General features: G+C 36.2%; 1 protein-coding gene across 1 annotated transcript; it reads right to left on the bottom strand.

The window, feature by feature from the left end:
- Positions 1-441: 441 nt before the first annotated feature.
- Positions 442-1,344, bottom strand: LOC116741743 (olfactory receptor 10K1-like). The gene has a single exon (XM_032608731.1). It carries the CDS (start codon positions 1,342-1,344, stop codon positions 442-444), a length of 903 nt encoding a protein of 300 aa, XP_032464622.1.
- Positions 1,345-23,394: the final 22,050 nt, after the last annotated feature.

The following is a 23,394-nucleotide window of genomic DNA, read 5'->3' as shown; positions in this document are numbered from 1 at the left end:
CCTAGTCAGGGAACAAAAATCCCACAAGCCGTGAGGCAAGGCCAAAAAAAAATTTTTTTTAAATGAGGTTTCCTTTATTCTGTTTCAGAGAACTTGTATGTATCTTTGCTCTCCTCTGTTGACATATATGGTTTCGAATAATCAAATTTTGCAGCAGTGAAATATAATGAAATTTTTCTTCCATAAATGAGTAATTCTTTCCTACATTTGCATAACCTTCGTAGAGATCACTGATGGTAGAAACTCAAAATATCTTAACTTCTCTGAGCCTTATTCTCCTAATATGTAAAAGATCTTTATGGTACAGTGTGAGTTCTACACTTAAATGAGAAACTGTGTGAAAGCACACGTGTTACCTGGCACATAAAATGCATACAGTTAACTGAATAGTGAAAAATTGGCTCTTTAATTAGTAGGACATGAAGTCTGGACCATTGTTCTTCAAAGGGCTGATTTGAATTCCTTACTTCTCAGACTGTAAATCATTGGATTGAACAATGGAGTGAGGATGGTATAAGACACAGATATTAGGGTGTCTTGACTTGAAGAGTAATTGGATTTGGGCCTTAAGTAGATGAAAGAGGCACAACCATAATGAACAGTTACCACAATGAGATGGGAGGCACAAGTAGAGAAAGCTTTGTATCTTCCAACAGAGGATGGGATTTTTAGAATGGCAGAGATGACGTGGATATAGGAGACCAGGATAAGTAACAGTGGAATAACCAAGACAAACACACCAAGCATGAATATGACCAACTGACTGAGGTGAGAGTGATGAGATGCCAGCTTGAGGACAGGAGAGATATCACAGAAGTAGTGATGGAGATGGTTGGAGTGGAATGGCAGGCCAAATATCAGGGAGGTGATGACCACTGAGACAGTGAAGCCACAGGCACAGGCAGCCGCCACAAGTCCCAAACACCCCCCATAACCCATGAGCACTGTGTAATGCAGAGGGTTACAGATGGCCACATAACGATCATAACCCATGGCTGCCAGCAGGAAGGAGTGAGAGCAGATGAGGAAGAGGAAGGTAAACATTTGGATGGCACAGCCCAGGAAGGAGATGGTCTTCTTCTGGGCCAGCAGGTCAACCAGCATCTTGGGTATAATGATGAAGGTGTAGCAAGTCTCAGAACAGGAGAGGACACCAAGGAAGAAGTACATAGGTGTATGGAGGGCTCTGTCCAGTACAATGGTAGAAATGATGATGGCATTGGTGCCCAGCATGAACAGGTACAGAAGCAGAAAGACAACGAAGAGCAGCTGTTGCAGCTCAGCCAGAGATGAGAAGTCAAGGAAGAAAAACTCTCTCACTGAGGTTTCATTGACCCACTCCATGGTCACTGTTTTATAGGAGAGCCAGAGCCAGAGGCCAGGGTCCAGGGAGGGAGAAATAGGGAACTCAGCACAAAGCCTACAGGTGGCAGGCATTTCCAAATGTTTGGTGGAACTCATTCATTTCCTCCAAATATATCTGCCAAAATAAGAATTAAGGCTAAATATGGAACAGAATAACTGACAACCAATTAGCAGACTTTTTTCCAATACCAAGGACATGTTATCTCTCTAGCCAAGGATTAACACATTATCTGATAATTTTCCCTTGTATCTTACTTATGGTTTATTTTGATTTTCTTGCTCACTACAAGCCTAAGGAAACCAGCTCTCCAAAAGTGAAAAATATGGTTAATTTCAGCTACCTAAGCATGATCAGAAAGTGGAATGAAAGAATGAGTAATATTCAGATACAGCATGTGAACTTCAGTTTATCAACCATAAAATGGGGAGGGAGAGGAAGAATTAGACAATCGCTGAACAAAGGTGTGAAGGGATCTGTATTAATTGACAACTTAGTATATGCTAAGATATGTAGTAAGAATGTCATATACCTTATGTCAATATTCATTACAACAATTTTATGTCAATACCCAAAATAATAAGAAAAAAAGAAAAAAGCTTTTAGTGTTATTTCTAACAGAATGACCAACGATAGACCAATTAGAAACACTTCTGGAGGTTACACAAACTAGAGCACTGAGCCAAGGATAGAACAGATGATAACATTAGTTTAAAAAAATATTCTTTTTCAGGAAGACAAGAGTCACTAAGTTGGTTTAAAAAAAGAGAGAGACTCATTAACTTTGTTACATTTTACAATACCCTTCACTTTTCCCATTATAGATGCCTCAGAGAAACTCAGAAAAATAGTTTTGCAAAAAATGACCAAGACCTTGTCACAGAAAGCGAGAGAGAATGGGAAAACTAGGCAGTTTTCAAGATTCCTACCACTGACATAAACCATAAGCTTTATATCTTTTATATATTATTATGTCAATAAAATTCTTTTTGAATATTCTGCTGCTAAATACAGTTTGCAAACTGCTAAAAAGGATTATTTGTAAAGTTATTTTTTGGCCTTATAGAAGATAACTTTTCATGGGTGTGTTTCCCACTGACCAAGCCTAAGAAGTAAGAAAGTATTCTCTGGATACAAAATCATCTAGCATGTATTGGATGTGTCCAGTGTTTGTTTATATACTTTTCAGTATATTTGTATAACTTTTACATCACTTTGTGTTGAAGAATTATTTGAATCTGCTACCACAGGTTTTTTTTTTTGTTTTTTTTTTTGCATTTTTCTAGTCAACAGCAAACCTTAGTTCTCTAGACCCTAAGTTAAATGATTGGAAACTTCTGAAACTCTTTGTATCTATTCCTAGAATTTAAAGATAATTTTTGTTCTTTCTTAATTACTAGAAACTAGTCCTCAACTTAGTAGTTATAATTTTTCATTTATTTGAAGTTAGTATTAGGATACTCACATACACTTGCTTTAAAGCTCTTTAACACAGATAATAGGAATTTTTCACTCTGTAACTATAAATATATTTCTGTTATATATGTAAATATGAAGAATGTGTATATCATGTATATCCTCATTATATACATATGTATATGTATACTAGTTATATGTTTTCTATATCAAGAAAGGCAGACTAATTAGACAGTTTCACTATATAACACTTCCACCTGGACATATGAATTTCCATCTATTCCAAGACACAGAAAGAAATCTAAATTTATGGTCATTGCTTATCCTTGTCTTGTCAATTTTCCAAGATTTTTCTGGATCTCCTTTCAGCTAACCCATGTCTAATCCCCACTATATCCTCACTCCACTGACTATGAATTGTAGAGTAGACCACAGAAGTTAGAATTACCTGATTCTGAAAGACTGCCTGGATCTACCCAATACTGAAAAAAAAAAACTGTTTGGAGTTTTTGTCACTCAGACCCATGAGGGCAGCGTTTTTCAGTTAAGTGGATTTTTACATACTGTTAATATAACCCCACAGTCTAAATGAGTTGTATGATTGATATATTTGCCCTTTTCATGGTGTATGGAGACTCACTGGCACAGTATAGCTGAGAAGGCAGCCCCCATCTGCTCAAGAAGACATCAAAGACCACCACAGTGTGTTATATCAGTACTATGGATAGAAAGGTATAAGAGCAGAAGAATAAAAAGAGCTTCCAGCCAAATACCCACAGGCTATAAGATTAAGGTAAAGGATCCCTGAATTTGGACTGAGAAGATCTATATTTTAGGTCTAGCTTTGTGTGACTTTGGGCAAAGTACTTAACTTGGATATTCAGGCTCCTTATTTTAAAATTAAAGGGGACAGGTCAATAACTGTAAAAAACTGTTAAGATGCACGGAAAGTATTTAAGAAGAGGCTTCTTGCATGATATCTTACAGAAAGAGATTTGACTTAGGGTAACAGCTGAGTATTTACTTTCAAGAACCTTTTCAACTCATGGACTCCAACATTCTCTAGTTAGATGACCCTGAAAGTCCCCTTATAATTTTCTAGAGCCTGTGGATGGAATTCAGGTTATGATCCTTAGAGATGACACTTCCCAACTTATTTTTCTAACTTCTTAGATACTCCACAGGGATTTTATGTAGTTTAGATTTAAATAGGGGCTCAATATTTGAGGATACTGTGTACCTCAAAAGCGGGCAAATCTATATGTTTTTCAGGTGTAATACTTGTGAGATATTAAATTTATCTTAAGAAATGCATCAATCTATTAGCTGGGAGAAATTATGTAGGCAGCCTCAGATAGTAAAGAAGTGGAATTTTTATATTCTTAAGTACACATGAACATCCTGAATTTGCCTTATTAAAATGGAGGTTAAATACTGTATCAGTTTTCAGTTATAGCTAAAATCATACATCCATGAGTAGACAGTAGAAAGAGAAGTAGAGATTTGATAAGTATTATTTCATTTGATCCATAAATCAACCAATCTTAAAAAAGAAGAAAAAGAAGTAAGAAAGAAGAAAGGAAAATCTAACTGGGAACTAAAATGACCCAGTATAATCATGAAGAAAAATTTAGAGAACAACATGGAGCATGCCAAATCACTTTTAGTACCTGGAGTTAAAAGCAGCCCCTGGTTCTCCTTCTTAACCCTGCCACTTGCCAGAATTGTAATGGGGGAAAGTGTTCACAAGCACTAGCCTTCACTCAGGTCTACCCCACAAAGCCCCAAACTAGAGCAATATTCCCACTGCTCAGCAAGTACCTACATTTCTCTCCTCCTTTCAATTCGGACAGAATCAGGTATTCAGTATCTGGGAACCCATTAGGAATAAGCCAAAGACCAGAACCTGAGGAAATTACAGCAGAAGAGAATGAATCTGCCTTGAGACAGAAGCTCTCATCTGCATCAACAGAGGTAGCCTCCCCTATCCATCAGGACTCTCAGCTTGTCCAGCCGAAGTCACGATCTTGAGAAGTTCTGGTTCATGTAGTTCTTAGTATCACATGGGAAGTGATTATTAGAAGCATATACTGTGATTATTGGACTCCTGAAGCTTGATCTACTGCCCTAAAGACTTTGTCTTGGGGTTAATTAGAAGTCAAGTCTATTTTGGAAAAATACTGTTTCCAGTTTCTCAAGGTAACCTTAGTTGGGGAACCTGGGGAACAGGAGCTATGAACATAATTAGTCTGAATTGGAAGTTCAGTCCATTTGTGATGGATTCTGAAAGAGAAATTGCCATGAGTTAGTCTGTAATACAGCAGACCAAGTGGACATTTTTCACTGAATTTTAAGTTAGGATATTGGTGTATTTATGCAGGGATTCTCACCTTTAGTGTTTATAAGAGCCAAAGTAGGGCTTAGTTACAAATTCATCTTATAAGATTCTTGTTCATAAAAATCCTAGTCAAGAATATTGGGGTGATCTACAAAAACTTAACTTTTAACAAGTATTTTATGTCTAATTGAGCATTATCATTAAGTTACTTGTTATCTTACAAATAAAGTTTAAAGCTTAAAATAAATGAGATGTGTGAATCAAAAACTAATTGTATTAACCTTCTGGAGGTTTCACTTAAATACCATAAAATGTTTCCAATTTAAATGTACAGTTTGGTGAGTTTTACAAATGTACACATAAAAGTCCCAACCACCCAATAAAGTTATAGAATATTTTTACAAGCCTGAAGAATTTCCTTCCCTCCTTTGTGGTCAGTCCCACTCAGCCCTAGCACAAGAAAAATAATTATCTTGCTTTCTGTTTGATATGGTTTTACCTTTGCCAGAATTTAATATAAATGGAATCAAATCATATACTCAGTTTTGTGTCTTGTTTTTTTCCACTTGCCATAATGTTTTGGAGACTCACTCATATTGTTAAAATTTTAGTTCACTTTTTACTGCTTAAGAGTATTCCATTTATTAATCATCACAATTTTTTTTTATTTATTTATTTTTGGCCGCATTGGGTCTTCGTTGCTGTGCACTGGCTTTCTCTAGTTGCTGTGAGTGGGAGCTACTCTTCGTGTGGTGCACAGGCTTCTCATTGCAGTGTCTTCTCTTGTTGTGGAGCACAGGCTCTAGGCGCATGGACTTCAGTAGTTGTGGCATACAGGCTCAGTAGTTGTGGTACATGGGCTTAGTTGCTCCACGGCATGTGGCATCTTCCTGGACCGGGGCTTCCTGGACCGTGTTCCCTGAATTGGAAGGTGGATTTTTAACCACTGCACCACCAGGGAAGTCCCTAATCATCACAATTTATTCACCTGTTGAACTGTTGAAGGACATTTAGATTACTTCCAGTTTGAGACTATTAGGATTAAAACTCTTATGAATATTAATTTCTAAGTCATTGCTTAGACGTACATGTTCATTTATCTGGTGAGTACCTATGAATGGAATGGCTGTCTATTTATAAACTGCTAGACTATTTTTCAAAGAGGTTGTATCATAATTAATTTCCATGAGCAATGTATTCATGTACCAGTGCTTGCACATCCTAGCCAACTTTTGGTGTAGTCAGTGTTTTAAATTTCTTAAATGTATAGTGATATTTCATTGCACTTTTATCATGTGTTTTCTTGAATATTAATTATGTTGACCATTTTTCATGTGCTCTGACTATTTGTACATCTTGTTTTGTGAAGTATGCATGTTTGACTATGTTTTAATTAACTTATTTTTTTTTCCTTTGTAAGAGTGATTTTTACATTTTGAATACAAGTTCTTTATCAGATATACATTTTGCAAATATGTACTCCTACTATGTAGTTTACTTTTCCATTTTATTAATCATGCCTTTTTTATAACAGTTTTAATAAAATATAATTTTCATACCATAAAATATACACTTTTAAAGTGTACAGTTCAGTGGTTTTTAGTATACTCACGGAATTGTGTAACCATCAACATTATCTAATTTAGGATAGCAGAAGTTTTTAATTTGGATATAGTTCAATTTATCATTATTGTTCTTTTTATTATTCACATGGTCTTTCTCCTCTCTAATAAATATCTGTCTACTCCAAGCTGCAGATTATCTCCTATGTTTTATTATGAAATGTGTGTCATTTTGATATTTTTTAAATTTTGTATAGGAGAATAGGTAAGAGTCAAGGTTTATATTTTTTAATATGTACGTCCAGTATTTCCATCCACAGTATGTTGACATGACTATTCTTTCCTTATTGAAATACCTTCACACCTTTGTTGAAAATTTATTGACCTTATATTCATGGCACTATTTCCATATTGTACTTTCTGTTACATTGATACATGTGTCTACACTTCTTTTCATTTTTAATATCTATTTTCTTTCTAATTTTACAAGCAATACATGTTCATTGCTGACAACTAGAAATACATGAAAGCATAAGTTAAAAATTAACAATCACCCATGTTCCCCACTACCCCAGAGGTAACAATTATTACCATTTGGATGCATTTCCTCCCAGTGTCTACATATTTCTTTAACTGAAGTATAATTGAACTACTATGTTAGTTCCAGGTGTACACTAACTTGCTATGTAGGTATTTCTATAGCGAGTAGGTATTTCTATACATTACAAAATAATCACCATATTATATCTAGTTTCCATCTGTCACCATACAAAGATATTACAATATAAATGACTATAATCCTTATGTTGTACATTTCATCCCCATGACTCATTTATTTTGTTAATGGAAGTTTGTACCTCTTGACCTCTGTCATTTATTTGTGTCGATTCTTATGTCAATACCACTTGGTCAACATTGTGCTAGAGTATGTCTTGAGATCTGGGTCATCTGTTTCTAAATTGTGCTCATCTATTTTAAATGTTTTCATCTATTTCTAAGTTGTTTTGTTTATTCTATGTGCTTTGCATTATCATATAAAATTTAGACTCAACTTGTCAATTTCTAGAGAAAAGCATGCTGGGATTTGTATTGTACTTGTGTTTAACAATAAATCAAATTGAGGATAATTGTCATGTTAACAATTTTGAGTCTGTCAATCTATGGTCATGTTACAACTTTACATTTATTTAGGTCTTCTTTGTTTTTTCTCAGTAGTTTTTAATTTTTACTGTACCTAAATATTTCATGGTTTTGATGGCATTTTATATTGCTATTGTAATTAATATCAGTTTCCACTATTTTTGTTGGTATTGTAAAGAAATACAGTTCTTTTATGTATATCAACTTATTACCTTGTAGTCTTTGCATATCTTACAATTTTGCTAAATTCATTTACTAGGCTTTTTTTTAACTAAAAACGTTTTACTAACTTTTTACTTTGATTGCTTTGCAGTTTGTACATAAATAATCACATTTTCTGTGACTAGAGTTTTACTTATTTTCCAATATGGCTGCCTTTTATTTTTTTTCCTTGCCTTGTTGCATTGGCTAGTACTCTCAATGCAACTTTGAATTGAAGTGAAAAAGGTAGATATCCTTGATTTGTTCTGAGTCCAGGAATCACTTAACATATATTTAATGGCCCAGGTAGTGTTCTCCCTTTGCAAATAGAAGAAAAATGATATTCTGCTTTTGTTGGGTGTGGAGTTTTATAAATATCAAATAAATAAAGTTTGGTGTTACTGTTTAGGTCTTTTATACTTTTATCAATCTTTATCAATTACAAAAAGAGACGTTTGAAATCTTTATCTACAATTTTGGAATTGCCTGCTTTTTTTTGCCCCTTCCTGGAATTTGAATCTTTGTTGTAAAATGCATATTCATTTTTAACCATTAGAACTTTTACTCAACTTTTTAATCATTAAAAATGGTCACCTTTACTACTGTTAATATTCTTGATGCTTAAATCCACTTTGTCTGATGTTAAAATAGTCACTCTGGCTTTCTAATGATTAGAATTTTTGTGCATTTTTTCTAAACTCTTACTGTTATATGCAAATTTATATTTTAAATGAGTTTCTTGCAGAAAATATGTAATTGGAATCTTACTTTTTATCAAAGTCTGGTCATCTCTGTCTTTTACTTGATGCATTTAGATAATTTATTCTTGATATGTTTCATTTCATTGATGGTTTTTAAGTGTATCATCTTGCTTTCTGATATCTTTGTTCCATCAGAACTTTGTTCCTGTTTTCCCTTTTTCTTGACTTCCATTGTGTTAACAAAATATTTTTAGTATTCTGTTTCATTTTTTCTATTGTTTTAGTAGCAATATCTTTGTTTTTGTTTTTTTTCCTAAAATATGCATCTTCAACTTACCACAGTCAATCTTTTAAAAAAATTGTAACATTTTATAATGTGACTTTTACAACACCGTACATTAATTTACCCCTTTTGAGCTTTGTGCTATTTTTTCATATATTGTACTTCTAAATATTATAAGTCTCATATTAATATTACATTTTTATGTTGTATTTGATTTTATTCTTTATGTATTTGGCTACCTTTAAAAACTGTTATATTAAAAAATGTGAAGGAAATCAGAAAAACAGGGGATATATGTATACATATAGCTGATTCACTTTACTGTACAGCAGAAACTAACACAACATTGTAAAGCAGCTATACTCCAATAAAAAAAAAAAATAACTTCTATATTTACTGAAATGTTTGCCATTCCCAGAACTCTGCATTACTTCAAGGAGATCCAAGTTTTCCTTGCCAATCATTTTATTTCAATTTTAAGAACGTCCTTTGAGATTTTCTTTGGTGAGTTCTGGTGACTAAAACTTCCTCAGCTTTTGTTTTTTTTTTTGTGTTTTTTAATATACTCTTTTTTATTGAAGTATAGTTGATTTACAATGCTGTGTTAGTTTCAGGTGTACAGTAAAGTGATTCAGTTATATATATTCTTTTATATTCTTTTTCAGATTCTTTTCTTATATAGGTTATTACAAGATATTGAGTATAGTTCCCTGTGCTATACAGGACCTTGTTGGTTATCTCTTTTATATATGGTAGTGCATGTATGTTAATTGCAAACTCTCAATTTACCCTTCCTTCTCTTTCCTCTTGGATAGCCATAAATATGTTTTCTATGTCTGTGAGTCTTCTTCTGTTTTGTAAATAAGCTCAATTGTATTCTTTTTTAGATTACATATATAAGTAATATCACATATTTGTCTTTTTAAAATTTTCTTGGAGTATCATTTATTTACAATGCTGTGTTAGTTTCAGGTGTATAACAAAGTGATTCAATTATACATATACATATAGTCATTCTTTTTCAGATTATGTTCCCATATAGTTTATTACAGAATATTGAGTAGAGTTCCATGTGCTATACAGTATGTCCTTGTTGATTATCAATTTTACATATAGTAGTGTGTATATGTTAACTCCAATTTATCCCTCCCCCACACTGTTTCCCCTTTGGTAACCATAAATTTGTTATTAAAATCTGTGAGTCTGTTTTGTAAATAATGTCATTTATATCACTTATTTTCAGAGAGACTTCAAATATAAGTAATATCATATGATACTGTCTTTCTCTGTCTGACTTACTTCACTTAGAATGCTAATCTCTAAATCTGTCCATGTTGCTGCAAGTGGCATTATTTCCTTCATTTCTCTGGCTGAGTAGTATCCCACTGTATATATATATATATATATATATATATATATATATATATATATATACCACATCTTCTATATGCATTCAACAGTCAATAGATATTTAGGTTGCTTCCATGTCTTTGTCATTGTAAATAGTGCTGCTATAAACATTGGGGTGTGTGTATCTTTTTGAATTAGAGTTTTTGTCATTTCTAGATATATGTCCAGGAGTGGGATTGTAGGAACATATGGTAACTCTATATTAAGTTTTTTAAGAAACCTCCATGTTGAATTGACCAGGGTGGGGGCCTTCAAGATGGTGGAGGAGTAAGATATATAGATAACCTTCCTCACAGCAAATACATCAAAAAATATATATAAAAGTGGAACAACTCCTACAAAACACCTAGTGGATGCTGGCAGAAGACCTCAGAATTCCCAAAAGGCAAGAAAATCCCCACACACATGGCGGTGCAGCTGACAGGGTCTTGGTTCTCCAGCCTGGTGTCAGGCCTGAGCCACCGAGGTGGGAGAGCTGAGTTCAGGACATTGGATGCAAGAGACCTCCCAGCCCCATGTAATATCAATTGGAGAGAGCTCGCTCAGAGATCTTTGTCTCAATGCTAAGACCCAGCTCAACCCAACGGCCAGCAAGATCCAGTGCTGGATGCCCCATGCCAAGCAACTAGCAAGACAGGAACACAGGCTCACTCATTAACAGAGAGGCTGCCTAAAATCATACTAAGTTCACAGACACCACAAAACACACTACCAGACGTGGCCATACCCACCAGAAAGACAAGATCTAGCCCCACCAACCAGAACACAGGTACCAGCCCACTCTACCAGGAGACCTACAAAAGCCACAGAAACAACCTCACCCACTAAGGGCAGACACCAAAAACAATGAGAACTATGAACCTGCAGCCTGAGAAAAGGAGACCCTAAACAAAGTAATTTAAACAAATGAGAAGACAGAGAAATCCACCACAGAAGAAGGAGCAACGTAAAAGCCCACAAGACCAAACAAATGAAGAGGAAATAGGCAGTCTACCTAAAAAAGATTTCAGAGTAATGATAGTAAAGATGGTTAAAATTCTTGGAAATAGAATGGAGAAAATACAAGAAACTTTTAACAAGGACCTAGAAGAACTAAAGAGCAAACAAACAATGATGAAGAACATAATAAATGAACTTCAAAATTCTCTAGACTTCTCAAGTGCTCGTGGAACGTTCCACAGGATAGATCACATCTTGGGTGACAAATCAAGACTACGTAAATTTAAGAAAATTGAAATCATATCAAGAATCTTTTCCGACAACAATGCTATGAGACTAGATTTCAATTAGAGGAAATAATCTGTAAAAAATATAAATATGTGGAGGCTAAACAATATGCTACTTAATAAACAAGAGATCACTGAAGAAATCAAGAGGAAATCAAAAGTACCTGGAAACAAATGACAATGAAAACCCAAAACCCACGGAATGCAGCAAAAGCAGTTCTAAGAGGGAAGTTTAGAGCAATATCACCCTACATTAAGAAACAAGAAACATCTCAAATAAACAATGTAGCATTGCATCTAAAGCAATTAGAGAAAGAAGAACAACAACAAAAAAAAAAAACCAGAGTTAACAGAAGGAAAGAAATCATAAATATCACATCAGAAATAAATAAAAAAGAAAAGAAGGATTGAGAAGATAAACAAAAATTGATAAACCATTAGCCAGACTCAACAAGAAAAAAAGGAAGAAGACTCAAGTGAATAGCATTAGAAATGAAAAAGGAGAAGTAACAACAGACACTGCAGAAATACAAAGGATCCTGAGAGATTACTACAAGCAACAGTATGCCAATAAAATGGACAACCTGGAAGAAATAGACAAATTATTAGAAAAGAACAACCTTACAAGACTGAACCAGGAAGAAATAGAAACTATAAACAGACCAAACACAAGCACTGAAATTGAGACAGTGATTAAAAATCTTCCAAAAAAAAAAAAAAAGCACAGGACCAGATGGCTTCACAGGCGAATTCTATCAAACATTACACAAGAGCTAACACCTATCCTTCTCGAACTCTTCCAAAATATAGCAGAAGGAGTAACACTCCCAAACTCACTCTATGAGGCCACCATCACCCTGATACCAAAACCAAAGATGTCACAAAGAAAGAAAACTACAGGCCAATATCACTGATGAACATAGATGCAAAAATCCTCAACAAAATACTAGCAAACAGAATCCAACAGCACATTAAGAGGATCATACACCATGATCAGGTGGCATTTATTCCAGGAATGCAAGGATTCTTCAATATACACAAATCACTCAATGTGATACACCATATTAACAAATTGAAGGAGAAAAACCATATGATCATCTCAATAGATGCAGACAAAGCCTCAGACAAAATTCAACACCCATTTATGATAAAAACCCTACAGAAATTAGGCATAGAGAGAACTTTCCTCAACATAATAAAGGCCAACATCATCCTCAATGGTGAAAAACTGAAAGCATTTCCACTAAGATCAGGAACAAGACAAGGATGCCCACTCTCACCACTCTTATTCAACATAGCTTTGGAAGTTTTAGCCACAGCAATCAGAGAAGAAAAGGAAATAAAAGGAATCCAAATCGGAAAAGAAGAAGTAAAGCTGTCACTGTTTGTAGGTGATATGATACTATACATAGAGAATCCTAAAGATGCTACCAGAAAACTGCTAGAGCTAATCAATGAATTTGGTAAAGTAGCAGGATACGAAATTACTGCACAGAAATCTCTTGCATTCCTATACACTAATGATGAAATATCTGAAAATGAATTCAAGGAAACACTCCCATTTACCATTGCAACAAAAAGAATAAAATATCTAGGAATAAACCTACCTAAGGAGACAAAAGACCTGTATGTAAATAATTATAAGACACTGATGAAGGAAATTAAAGATGATACAAATAGATGGAGAGATATACCATGTTATTGGATTGGAAGAATCAACATTGTGAAAATGATTCTACTACCCAAAGCAATCTAGAGATTCAATGCAATCCCTATCAAACTACCACTGGCATTTTTCACAGAACTAGAACAAAAACTCTCACAATTTGTATGGAAACACCAAAGACCCCGAATAGCCAAAGCAATCTTGAGAACAAAAAACAGAGCTGGAGGAATCAGGCTCCCTGACTTCAGACTATACTACAAAGCCCCAGAAATCAAGACAGTATGGTACTGGCACAAAAACAGAAAGATAGATCAATGGAATAGGATAGAAAGCCCAGAGACAAACCCACGCACATATGGTCACCTTATCTTTGATAAAGGAGGCAGGAATGTACAGTGGAGAAAGGAGAGCCTCTTCAATAACTGGTGCTAGGAAAACTGGACAGGTGCATGTAAAAGTATGAGATTAGATCACTCCCTAACACCATACACAAAAATAAGTTCAAAATGGATTAAAGACCTAAATGTAAGGCCAGAAACTCTCAAACTCTTAGAGGAAAACATAGGCAGAACACTCTATGACATAAATCACAGCAAGATCCTTTTTGACCCACCTCCTAGAGAAATGGAAATAAAAACAAAAATAAACAAATGGGACCTAATGAAACTTCAAAGCTTTTGTACAGCAAAGGAAACCATAAACAAGACCAAAAGACAACCCTCAGAATGGGAGAAAATATTTGCAAATGAAGCAACTGACAAAGGATTAATCTCCAAAATTTATAAGCAGCTCATGCAGCTCAATAACAAAAAAACAAACAACCCAATCCAAAAATGGGCAGAAGACCTAAATAGACATTTCTCCAAAGAAGATATACAGATTGCCAATAAACACATGAAGGAATGCTCAACATCATTGATCATTAGAGAAATGTAAATCAAAACTACAATGAGACATCATCTCACACCAGTCAGAATGGCCATCATGAAAAAATCTGGAAACAATAAATGCTGGAGAGGTTGTGGAGAAAAGGGAACACTCTTGCACTGCTGGTGGGAATGTAAATTGATACTGCCACTGTGGAGAACAGTATGGAGGTTCCTTAAAAAGCTAAAAATGGAGCTACCATATGACCCAGCAATCCCACTACTGGGCATATACCCTGAGATAACCATAATTCAAAAATAGTCATGTACCAAAATGTTCATTGCTGCTCTATTTACAATAGCCAGGAGATGGCAACAATCTAAGTGTCCATCATCGGATGAATGGATGAAGAAGATGTGGCACATATATACAATGGAATATTACTCAGCCATAAAAAGAAATGAAATTGAGCTATTTGTAATGAGGTGGATAGACCTAGAGTCTGTCATACAGAGTGAAGTAAGTCAGAAAGAGAAAGACAAATACCGTATGCTAACACATATATATGGAATTTAAGAAAAAAAAAGTCATGAAGAACCTAGGAGTAAGACAGCAATAAAGACACAAACCTACTAGAGAATGGACTTGAGCATATGGGGAGGGGGAAGGGTAAGCTGTGACAAAGCAAGAGAGTGGCATGGACATATATACACTACCAAACGTAAGGTAGATAGCTAGTGGGAAGCAACCGCATAGCACAGGGAGATCAGCTCGGTGCTTTGTGACCGCCTGGAGGGTTGGGATAGGGAGGGTGGGAGGGAGGGAAATGCAAGAGGGAAAAGATATGGGAACATATGTATATATATAACTGATTCACTTTTTTATAAAGCAGAAACTAACACACCATTGTAAAACAATTATACTCCAATAAAGATGTTAAAAAAAAAACGAACGGTAGAATTTCAAATACCAAATTTTAGATATTTAGGCAATAAACACTTCTGTATGTCACAGGATTTTTTTTAAAGCTACATATTAGGGTTTCATCTGTCAAAAAAAAGAGAGAGAGAGAGAGATACACACTCACTGTAGAAAATTTAGAAAAAAAATAGAAAAAAGTTTGTGACCTTGGGTGTACAGAATAGGATTGATTAATCCTTTCTTCCTGACATACATACTCATTGTTGGTCTAGCATGGCCTGCTTATTTTATCTTACTATTTAAGTAATGTAGTCACTCATGAACACACCACCAGCAACAAGAGGTAGGACCCTGACCACACCTGCATGGTCTTCTCCCCAGTTCATCACCCTGCCTCTTCCCAGCTGAGCTGCCTATCATCCTGAATTAGTATTTATCACTACCTTGCTTTTCTTTGTATGTTTTCCTTGCCTTTATATACGTATGTGTGTGTTTTATATATATACATATACACACATTGTGATGGTTAACTTTATGTATCAATTTGGCTGGGCCACAGCCAAATTTGGCGACTAGCTATTTGTTCAAACATTATTCTGGGTGTTTCTTTGAGGATGTTTTGGGATGAGATTAACATTTACATTGATGGACTTTGAGTGAAGCAGATTGCCCTCCACAATGTGAGTGGGCCTCGTCCAATTCAGCAGAAGGTCTGGATAGAGCAAAAAAGACCGGCCTCCCCAAGCAAGGGGGAGTGCTTCAGCAGACCGCCTTCAGACTCAGACTGGAATATCCACTCTCCTCGGTCTCCAACCTGCAGCCCAGCATGCAGATTCTGGACTTACCAGACTTCGTAACCACAGGACCCAATTCCTTATAAGAAATCGCCTCCTGTATATATATAAACATCCTACTGGTCCTGGTTCTCTGGAGAACCCTAATACACATATATATTTCCTAATGTTTTTAAGGTTGTTAAATGTAAAAAAGGGATTCATGCTAAACACAATCCTTTTTAACTTATTTTTCATTTAATACAATATAACTAAAATTTAGCCATATTGTTACATGTCACTATAGTAGTTCATTTTGGCTACCTTATGAGAGTCTGTTCTGTGGCTATTCTACAGTTTATTCATTCATTCTCCTGTTGATGGGCACCAGGGTTGATTTCAGTGTTTTGCTATGGAAATAATTTTTTAAAATGAAAAGAATATTAAAGTATATTTCCTCCCACTAAAAAAAAAGAAAGAAAGAAAATAAGGGACAAAGTGATATGGATACAGAAATTTGTAGAATGTTTGTGAAAGGGAATACTGAGAAGAGTGGTGAATCTCAGGATTCTCTAAGATTGGATTAAATATAGTTGGGTAAATGGATTTTGTTGGGAGTGGGCTATTTGGATTTGGTTTGGATTTGGTTTCTCTGTTAAGAGAACAAAGTTTTCTTGGAATACTGCTTTTGATAACAAATTGTGTGAGTTTCTTTGCCTTTAAGTGATCTGTGTTTGCTTTTGAAATCTTTTCGCTTTGGTTAAGTGAATAAGCATTGTCTGCCAGATTCTAAAATTTGACCTCCAGCTACCTTTGAGATGCTTCAAAGTAACCCTGAGGCGTCTCAGACAAATATTAAATTAACTATGATTACCTGGTATGTTAAATTACAGGGAAAGCATTGTCGAATGATAAGCCTTCTCAGGTTATACTGTATGGATAAATGTTATTAATACAGATATTCTAAAAATTACATGAAATTCCTAAAAATCTGGTATGTCCTGATAAAATGTTACCAGTCATAATTCTGGTTATTGTAACCAAGTTTCTTTACTGATTACATCATAATCAGGTGTTTAACCATGACTTTTATATCTTTCTGTCATTTAAAGACAGTTATTGTTGTATTCTGATGCTTTTGCCAAAGTGCTTTATCTTCAAGAAGACTCATAGGAAGGAAATTTTGACAAGTACAAGTCTCTGATAAATTTCAGATTATACCACTGAACTGGGTAAGAAATTAAAGAATCCTGATAGAAAACCTGGTGGCTTCATAAAAAGTTAACAAAAGGATTAGTTACTGAGTGAACTGGTGAATATAGTTATAATGTTTATGGGGTTTTGTCTGGAATATTACTGGTTTTGATCTATGTTTTCCAGATATAGGGAAGCCCTTCCCCTCAAGCTACTATGACTTAAGAGCAATTGGGTAAATTACACCTCTATGTTTAGAATCGAAATGCTATTCTTTTCTCTCTGCCTGGTCTCTCCAGAAATAGGAGAGTCTCAGGTCTGAGGAGGCTTATCATGTGAATGGGAAAAACTATCTCCTGGCATGTGCAAGAATTTTGATATTTTGGAGACCTCTAGAAAAGAGAAGTCCACTGAGGCAGAATCTGATGGCAGGCCTTTGTCATGGATTTCCTGGCCTTGAGAGGCCTTTGTGGGCATTCAGTCTGAGACTCCTGAGGAGTTCCACCAAAGCCAGTGTGGAGGAGCCTATGTGGTCAATAGACTGGACTTATTTTGGAAACAAATTAGTCTTGATTCGGCTGTGTTTGATGGAGATGAGGGTAATTAGGGAGAAAAATATGATGTTTCAATAGATATTAAATTCTAGTTCTGTTAAAGCTATTGTGTTAAGCACACTTTTGCCTTAATATTCAGGAGGACAAGAAAATTACCTAGTGGAGTTATCACAGAGTATAACTACTCATGATATACGACACTGCTTGCTTAAGTCTATTGCTAAAAGCACATGTACAAATGCTTGTGTGACAAATGGGTGTAATAGATTATATATATATATATATATATATATATATATATATATATATATCCTCTAAAATGATTCCCTATTAACATACCTCTGAGCTTGTTCACAATATCTGATCAGTTTTCCCCCAATGTGAAAAACTAGGCAAATATAAAGGAGGCCTAGCACCCCAGCTGCTTGCTGGTGCAAGCAGCTGACTCACCCCAGCATTGAGGAATGGACATTTTGATCATCAAAGTTTTCTACTGAAAGATTTACAATCAAAGTTAAAATGATGGAAGAATCTGCACACATTGAAGTATGGGGAAGTCATTCTGACTTATACATGGTGTAACTTAAACTTTACAGACCAAAGTGGCCTGTTTTGTGAACTTCCAGACATGCATTGTATACCTACTTTGGCCATTGAGGATAAAAGTACATTTGAAAGTCAAAATAGAGTAACCATGGTTCAGACATCCAAGGTAATACTAGGTGGCCACTGTGGATATGACCTCAGATATGTTCCTGGGTTGCTGAATTTTCTGAGCTGTGTCAGACTAGGGGACACCACTAGCCATTCTCAAAGCAATGTCTGCTGGCAGCTAGAAGCTGCAGCCTTACATTTTCAAGGTTTCCTCTTGTAACAATTAAATTTTTAGACAATAAGATTCTGTAGATCAGATGTTGGCAGAAAAAAAGGAGACTGTGTAGTGGCCAATAGCTCCTATTGTGTATATGTTGATACAACACCAGAAGTTAAACCCTACTTAAATAAAAGACTGGCTATCTGGCTACAAGTCTCCCCAAGGTGCTGGGTCCAGACTAGGTTTCAGGTTTATTCTCCTGATTTCCTCAGGGAATGAGATCTGTTTTCTCTCTTAAAGTTAGTTTGAATTGGATCTGTTGCACCAAACTGGCAGACCAATGGATTGAGGTCTTAATCATAGCAGACTCAGAACCAGGACTTGGAACTTAGGGATATTTATAATTTGGTGTACCTTCCCAAAACTGAGGCAGGACTATGCCCCATTTCAGCAGGAAGTACCCAGAGTGGTTGTCCTCATGTTCTCTGAAAGATTTGGGGAAGGTTGAAAGACAAGGTGGGATTGAAACCAAGTCCCCCTACACCTGAGTTTCTCTGCTGAGTTTATGATTAACCTCTATACCCAATATGTTATTCCCTTTCTTATCCAACACATGTTCTCCTCAAGATTGAGAAGTATCAAAGAAAAGGGGGGATTGAAACTGAGCAGGACCCTGGGCCTCCTGGGCATGAAAGCCTTTCTGGCCCCCAATTCTTGTTTGTAGAAATTATGTTTCATTCAGCTCCTTGACCCTCAATGAATTCCAGAAAGCAGATTCAAACAGTTGTTAATCAGGGAAAGGACAGAATGCAGAAACAAAGGAGGAGCAAGCAAGAAACAATAGGGCAGCCTTGGGAAAGGGTCCTGGTTCCTCCTCAAGAAATCTACATAAAAATATCTTTAAGTTCTTCTGCAAGACCCCCTCCATGTGGAGGATCGCAACTTCAGACTGAGCACAGATTTCTGGAACACTGCCCTGTTACCTCACCACTGAACAGAAGAAAGTCACACACCCTGCACCCCAAATTTTGCCTGTAAAAACTTTCCGCAAAAAACCATCAGGTAGTTCGGGATTTTTGAGCATGAGCCGCCCATTCTCCTTGCTTGGCCCTACATAAATCTTTCTCTGCTCCAAACTCTGACGTTTCGGTTTGTTTGGCCTCACTGTGCATCAGGCACACAAACTTGTGTTCTGTAACACTACTGGTATATGACCTTTTCAGTAGTTCTGGACCTTTGGAGCTGCCACTACTGGCAGAGAGTTCCTAAAACATTTGGAATTTCCTAACTTTTGAAAGCAATCAAGATATCTTTTGTTAGTTAATGAAGTGACTTTGGAACCCCCCTATATAACCTAAGGATGGGTGCTGGTTGTCAGTGGAGACAATCATGTGATTGGAGGGTTAGAACTTCCAGTCCCACCCTCTGACATCCAGGGAGGTAAGAGGGACTAGCAGTTGAATTGAACCCTATAGCCAATGATTTGATCAATTTACCTATGTAATGAAGTCTCCAAAAATAACCCAAAAGAATGGTGCTTGAAGAGTTTTCAGTTTGGTGAACACATTGAGGTCAGGAGAACAGCAGGATTAGAGTGGCATGGAAGTGCCACCAACTTACCCCATTTCTTGCCCTTTGCATCTATCTCATCCATCTGGCTCTTAACTATCCTTTTATAATAGGTGATCTAATAAGTAAATGTTTCTCTAAATTCTGTAAGCCACTCTAGAAAATTAATCAAATCTAAGAAGGAGGTCAAGGGAACCTCCAATCTATTTGTGACTGGCAAGTCAGATTGCCCCCTACAGTCTTGTAGGTCTGAACCCTTAAACTGTGGAATCTGATGCTATATCCAGGTAGATAGTGTCAGAATTGAATTGAATTATAGGACACCCAAGCTGGTCCAAAGTGTTGATTCTTGGTTGTGTGAGGAAACCCCCTCCCTCACACATTGGAACTGGGTGATCAGAGTCCTTATATCACAACAGAATAAATGCAAAGAGAGTAGAAGGAAGGAGATAATAAAGAAAATGATACAATCATAGAAATAACCGACAACTCAAAACATAGTTTTTGAAAAAATTTATAAAATTGATAATCTCCTGTCAAGATCAGAGAGAGAAAACAAAGAAAAGGGAGAGAACCGATTTCTAAGATCTGGTTAAAAAAGGCGAGGTACATAATTATGAACCCTATAGACATTAACATGATAAAAAGAAGATATTATGCACAAGCCAACAGTAAATTAGAACTCTGAACAACTTGGACAAATCCTTTAAAAACACAACTTACCAAAGAGGACACAAAGAAATAGACAATTTGAAAAGAGTTATATTTTTTTTTTTTTTATAAATTTATTTATTTTATTTTATTTACTTTTATTTTTTTGGCTGCATTGGGTCTTCATTGCTGCATGTGGGCTTTTCTCTGGTTGCCACGAGCGGGGGCTACTCTTCATTGTGATGCACAGGCTTCTCATTGTGGTGGCTTCTTCTTGGGAGCATGGGCTCTGGCCTTTTGGGCTTCAGTAGTTGTGGCACACGGGCTCAGTAGTTGTGGCTCGTGGGCTCTAGAGAACAGGCTCAGTAGTTGTGGCGTACGAGATTAGTTGCTCCGCAGCATGTGGGATCTTCCTGGACCAGGGCTCGTACCTGTATCTCCTGCATTGGCAGGCAGATTCATAACCACTGCACCACCAGGGAAGCCCCATTATTTTTATTTTTAAAAATTATCTGTGAAATTTAAAACTCCCTCCCCTGCAAAAACTTCCCAACACATGTCTTCACTACTGAATTTTACCAAATTTTTATTTTAAAAATAAACATATAACAGAAACTCTCCCAGAGAACAAAAACAGAGGAAAGATTTCTTGACTTGTTTTAGGAGGTTAAAAACCCTCAAAATACCAAAGAAATTATAAGAACTAAAAAACATTATAAACAAAATATTAGCAAACTGAATCCACATAATACTTTATGAACAAGACAGATAAGTTGCAGAAACACAATTTTGTTTTACCATTTGAGATTCAATAAGTGTGACTCACAACATTAAAAGGAAAAAAAATATGTAAAAGATTTTGTCATTTCATGATAAGCCCTAATGAAATTCAGTAGCCATCCATAATAATAATAATAATAAACATTTAGCAACTTTGAAAGTGTTCTTAATCTAATAAAAAGTGTACATGAAACACTTGCAGCAATTATCATAGCTAATATTCTCTTGAATAATTCTTATCCAATACAAGTAAAAAGATGAGAATGTCAGATGTCAATTCTATTCAACAGTGTACTGCTGTTCACAACAAGTGCCACTGAGCAAGAAAATGCAATAAAAGAGATCATGAGGATTGAAAAGAAACAACTGGAATTTTCATACTTAGAGCTGTCATGAGAGTATGCATAGAAAATCCAAAAGGACCTACAGATAAAATATTAAACTTAATAAGTTAATTTAACACAGATACTGGAAACAAGGACAAAATATCTTTTAACATATTTCTATAGATTAGCAAAAACCACACAAACACATACACATGCACACAAACTCTCATATAAAAAGAGTTGAAAAGCCCTTATATTCTGAGACTGAAGATCTGTTTTTGAAAGTCAGTCATCCAGAGGTCATAGTTAAAGTCATGGGTAAATTAAGGTTTTCCAAGGTAAGGACACAGAGGAAAATCACAAGTCCAAGAAACCACCTTTGAGGGATGATGACTTGGGGGAAGGAGGAGAATAAGAAGAGTAAAGAAAACAAGGAAAGGCATAGTAAGAATGTGGAAAAACTGTTACAAGACATCAGAAAGCATAGTAATATCAGAATTTTTAAGCAAGTAAATATTCTAACTCAGTTCTTTTAAAAGGAAAAATGAGGGCTTCCCTGGTGGCACAGTGGTTGAGGGTCCGCCTGCCGATGCAGGGGACACGGGTTCGTGTCCCGGTCTGGGAAGATCCCACATGCCGCGGAGCGGCTGGGCCCGTGAGCCGTGGCCGCTGAGCCTGCGCGTCCGGAGCCTGTGCTCCGCAACAGGAGAGGCCACAACAGTGAGAGGCCCACGTACTGCAAAAATGAAATCTGTTGTGCTCATATAACTAAAATATCCAGAGGTAGGTCAGTCTCCACATGTGGTCTTTGGCTCTGTCATCATTCTGTTCTATTTGTGAACTTCATTCCTGGGCCAGCTTTACCTATGGAACAAAATTCTATAGCAACTTGGAGTTTTGAAGGCATCATACCCCCAAGACAGAGTCCCTCCTTCCCCAACCACCAAATATAAACTATTGCTTTATTTAAGTGGGATCACCAATTATTCCAACTAAGTGCTGAGGGAGGAGGTGAAATTCTGTTCATTATCTTAGACCTTGGTTCTCATCTGGGGTCAATTTTGCCCCCGAGGGACATTTGGAAATGTCTGAAGATATATTTGGTTATTGTAACTGGGGAGGTACTACTGGCACCCAGTGAGTAGTGGCCAGGGATGCTGCTAAAAATCCTGCAGTGCATTGAACAACCCTCCATAACAAAGAATTATGCAGCCCAAAGTGTCAACAGTCCAAAGCCTGAGAAGTCTTTAGACAAGAGTTTCTTAAAATTAAATGTTCATCTGAATAACCTAAAAGGCTAATTAAAACACAGCATTCTAGTCCCCATTCCAGGATTTTCTGACTCAGTAAGTCTAGAGTGGGGCCTGAAAATGTCTTCATCTAACAAGCTCACAGGTACTACTCCTGCTGGTGGTCCATAGTCAACACTCCATGAAACACTCTAATCAGGGCCCTGGCCTGTAGCTGAGGGTGCAATGAAGCATAGGACAGCATGTTGGCTCTATAAAATGAGTTGGAGTTTAATGCATCCTGGAGAAATAAACAGCTGTGCTAATGCAGAGAGAAAAAACTATGTCTTCAGTCATTTCCTACCCTGCCCAAATCCTAAAGTCCATGTTGTTCTAAAATGTCCAGGTGG

Source organism: Phocoena sinus, chromosome 1 (assembly GCF_008692025.1).
Source record: "Phocoena sinus isolate mPhoSin1 chromosome 1, mPhoSin1.pri, whole genome shotgun sequence".
In the NCBI taxonomy this organism is placed as follows: domain Eukaryota; kingdom Metazoa; phylum Chordata; class Mammalia; order Artiodactyla; family Phocoenidae; genus Phocoena; species Phocoena sinus.
The sequence above is the reverse complement of the archived record's forward strand: the minus strand, read 5'-3'. Positions and strand labels throughout refer to the sequence as shown.